The sequence below is a fragment of the Parasteatoda tepidariorum genome, chromosome 1 (assembly GCF_043381705.1).
Source record: "Parasteatoda tepidariorum isolate YZ-2023 chromosome 1, CAS_Ptep_4.0, whole genome shotgun sequence".
Classification (NCBI taxonomy): Eukaryota; Metazoa; Arthropoda; class Arachnida; order Araneae; family Theridiidae; genus Parasteatoda; species Parasteatoda tepidariorum.
In genome coordinates, this window is record NC_092204.1 from 73,663,036 (window position 1) to 73,666,537 (window position 3,502).

Genomic DNA, 3,502 nt, shown 5'->3' on the forward strand with positions numbered 1-3,502 from the left:
ACTCCATATTTCTGTTTATTCTATTTTACGAAATGAACTATTATTTTCCGACAAATAAATGAATAATAAAATTTTTCAGGCAAATGCAAATTTTTCATAAAAGCATCCTGAGTAAATGGAATGGCTCATTGAAAAGTTAAGTTGTACTTCGATCTCAAATAAAATTTATTTCTTACGAAATGTTTTCAAGCATACTTGATGTCGCTTGAACTTTTTACAAGCAACTTTCAATAAATTGTAGGTAATGGAATATCATCTCAATTGGATTTTAAGAGGTAATCGAAATGTTAAACAAATAAAAATAATTTAAATAAGAAATAAAAATCACTCCAGAGTTTTCGGAATTTTAATTCTGGTATCAAATTTCGAAAATTGGGAATAAATATTACGTAGAATATTTCCTGGTATCATGCAGAGTAAAAAAAATAAAATAGTGAACCATAACTATAACGCAATTAAAAAATAATGTTGATCTAAGGACTGCATTGATATAGCTTTTTCCTATCCTCAATGTGCAGACAGAACATTGAGGCACGAAATTAGGTCAAACTTTTTTACAATAATTTATGAAATTAAATGAAAAGCAAATTCAACTAGACAAAAAAGAAAGTACTTCTAATAAAATTTGCTATAATTGAAATTTTAATTAAAGTTCGTCCAACTTAGAATAGTAATGAAGATTCACGAACAAGGTTGCTCGCGTAGATCTTTTACATTCTGATTAAATTTAGTGTATTCTTACTTTTAGTTCAAGAAATGATGGACTTCGACCCAAGTAATATGAATAATGAAGAATTCAATCCACTGGTATATATTCATAAATACGTTAGAAATTGTCCCCTACAGCAGGTACTGACAAAAATGAACAATCTTGATAATGAAATTCAATCGCTGGACGCAGACATAAAAGGACTTCTCTACGACAACTACTCTAAAATATTCTCTGCCTCGAATGTTATTACCAGAATGACGAAGAAAATGGATGAAATGGCCACGGAGATTCAAATTTTGGAATCCAATGTAACCAGCCTGAAAGACACCAGTGAGAATATTTTGTTGTCCTTACAGGCATCCAAACAGAAACTTCGCGTACTCATCAAGCGCAAAAACAATTTCGCAAAACTAGAAGCGTTGGAGAATCTTGTGCCTTCGTTGGAAAAACTAATCAAAGCAGGTGAATATAGCGAAGTTGTGAGGCAATACTTAAAAGTAGAGAAGGCCTTAGAGGAATATCAGTCTCTTCCAAGTATTGCAAGTATAAAAGACAAAACGGGAGGAGTCATTGACAAATTGAAAACAAAAATACTTGACGAACTGGGTGGGGATATTTATTGCTGGAAAGACATTTCGGCTCGAATTGAATTAATTTTGATTTTGGGGGAAGACAAAAGCGTCACCTTCGAAGCATTTCTCAAGAAAGATTGGATTTGATATTTGCTCATTTTGACAGCGAGTTCGACACATTAGAAAGCGAAGTGGAACTGTCATCAGAAAACAAAAGAATTGCGCTGTTGTGTGATTTCAATTCAAAAACAATGGATGTTTTAACTATGATTTATATGACAACGAAAAATACTTTTTTAGAAAACTGCTTGGGCCACTCCGCCCTGTGGGTTAGTAAGGCACTTGAGAATTTTTTGGTTGATAATGTAAAGAAACTTCTAACAAGACTTCGACACTATTTCAAAATATATTTCACTTTTATGGATGATCATCATTTTGCTCATGTTTTGGATATTCTGTATCGTAGGTTTCATACATTCTTCTTGTCTTCGGAAAAATTACCAATATTTAAGCATAATTCAGAATTCGTGATTGATATTTGTCGAGATCGCTGCAATCATCATTTTAACAACATGGTACTCACTTTTGATACTCTGCTCGTTAAGTATGACGAGAGACTCAAGCGTGAGATGCGTTTAATGGATGCCTTTATTTGGTTCGAAGACAGCTATCTGAAGATTTATAGAGGTGTCCAGTCTTTTTTAAAGCATTACATCAAGCCGGAGTTCAAGTACAGCAAGGATATCCAGTTCAAAGAAATTTTTCACCCAACTTTAATTAAAGAAGTCTTCGTAAAGTTTATGGAGCATTATTTACACGTTATTCCTCAAAAATATCATTATTCTCCCGCTTTTATTATATCACTTTCAAAATACACTCTACAGATGTCTGAATCTAGGCAAATATCAGAAGCATCTTTATCTGTACAGTTTAAATGCTTAGCAAAAGAATTGTTGAATAATTACGTGGAAACTAGAGTGAGTGTGATGACTCAAATGCTCAAGAATAGCATTGCTAATAAGTCATGGACTGACACGAAAATGCCCAAGAGGGTCAGCCCAGTTATTCGTAGAATTTTGGATGAATTTGCTATTATACTTCGTGAAGTACAAACTTTTTTTTATGATTCTAACAACAAGTTGCCTGAGTCGCTTAATGCCTCAGACCCGAAATCTCTACTCTCGGTGCAGCACTACACAAATCCAAATTTAGATTCCAATGTTGTGATTACCCAGATGTTGTTTCGTGAATCGCCTGTTTACTCAAAAGAAGTTGAATTCAGGAACGATTCCATCCTGTCCTGCATCATGAAGAGGATGCTGAAGTCGTTGCTGGAACTCGTACGACAGAAAACATTCAACCGATTCGGCATGCAGCAAATCCAAGTCGATGTGTGCTGCCTACAAGCGTGCATTATGGAGAAGGATTTTATCTCGCTCTATGATGACATAATATCCAGTTACTGCAGTAGGTGCTTCGACCCAGAACTCATGAATCCTCATGTTGTTTCTGCTATCTTACAGGAAATTTAACACTTCTTGACATTTTCGGTCATGAGCAGTACTTACAAATTATATAAAACGTCATTCCTCTGATCACCGTTGAACGAATACGGAAACAAATGGGTTCACCGATGGAAATATTTTCAGATTGTTCTTTCTATATTTTGCTTTTAAGTCAAATAAACGCTTGAGTGTACAGTGTGCAAAATAAAAAAACGATATCACCCGAAATAACTTTCGTTCTAATGATAGGATTTTCCCAAAATTATCTTAATATTTTCTGAACGTGACTTCAGCAAATATGCTAATTAATTAGTGCTAACTACTAATTAAATTGCAAAATCAGACACAAAAAACACACTTTCTCTGTCCCCTTGACGTCAGGCTAACCGTGGGAGGTTCTCGTGGTCTTCCTCTCCATGTAACGCAAATGCGGGTTGGCTCCATCAAAAAGTCCTCCACGAAGGCAAATTTTTCCCACTACTCGATCCAGGAGTTCCCTTGTCTTCTGAATTGGGTTCAAAATTACAATTCTACGGAGTTAAACATTAGTAGTCTTAAATCCATAAAATGGGTCGGCTGATCAATGACGGTTAGAAAATAAGACAAAACGATCAACTGAGACGTGATGGCTCAGGGAATAGAGCGTTCGCCTTTCAATGAGGTGAACCGGGTTCAAAATCCAGGGATGGCTGGTCGATATGAAATCCGTATCC

The 3,502-nt window shown here is 35.2% G+C and overlaps 1 protein-coding gene across 1 annotated transcript; it reads left to right on the forward strand.

Moving 5' to 3' along the window:
• Positions 1-740: 740 nt before the first annotated feature.
• LOC122273454 (vacuolar protein sorting-associated protein 51 homolog) lies at positions 741-2,948 on the forward strand. Its single transcript, XM_043057519.2, has 2 exons — positions 741-1,418; positions 1,451-2,948. The coding sequence occupies exons 1-2, from the start codon at positions 757-759 to the stop codon at positions 2,814-2,816; spliced, it is 2,028 nt and encodes a 675-aa protein (XP_042913453.2). The 5' UTR covers positions 741-756; the 3' UTR covers positions 2,817-2,948.
• Positions 2,949-3,502: the final 554 nt, after the last annotated feature.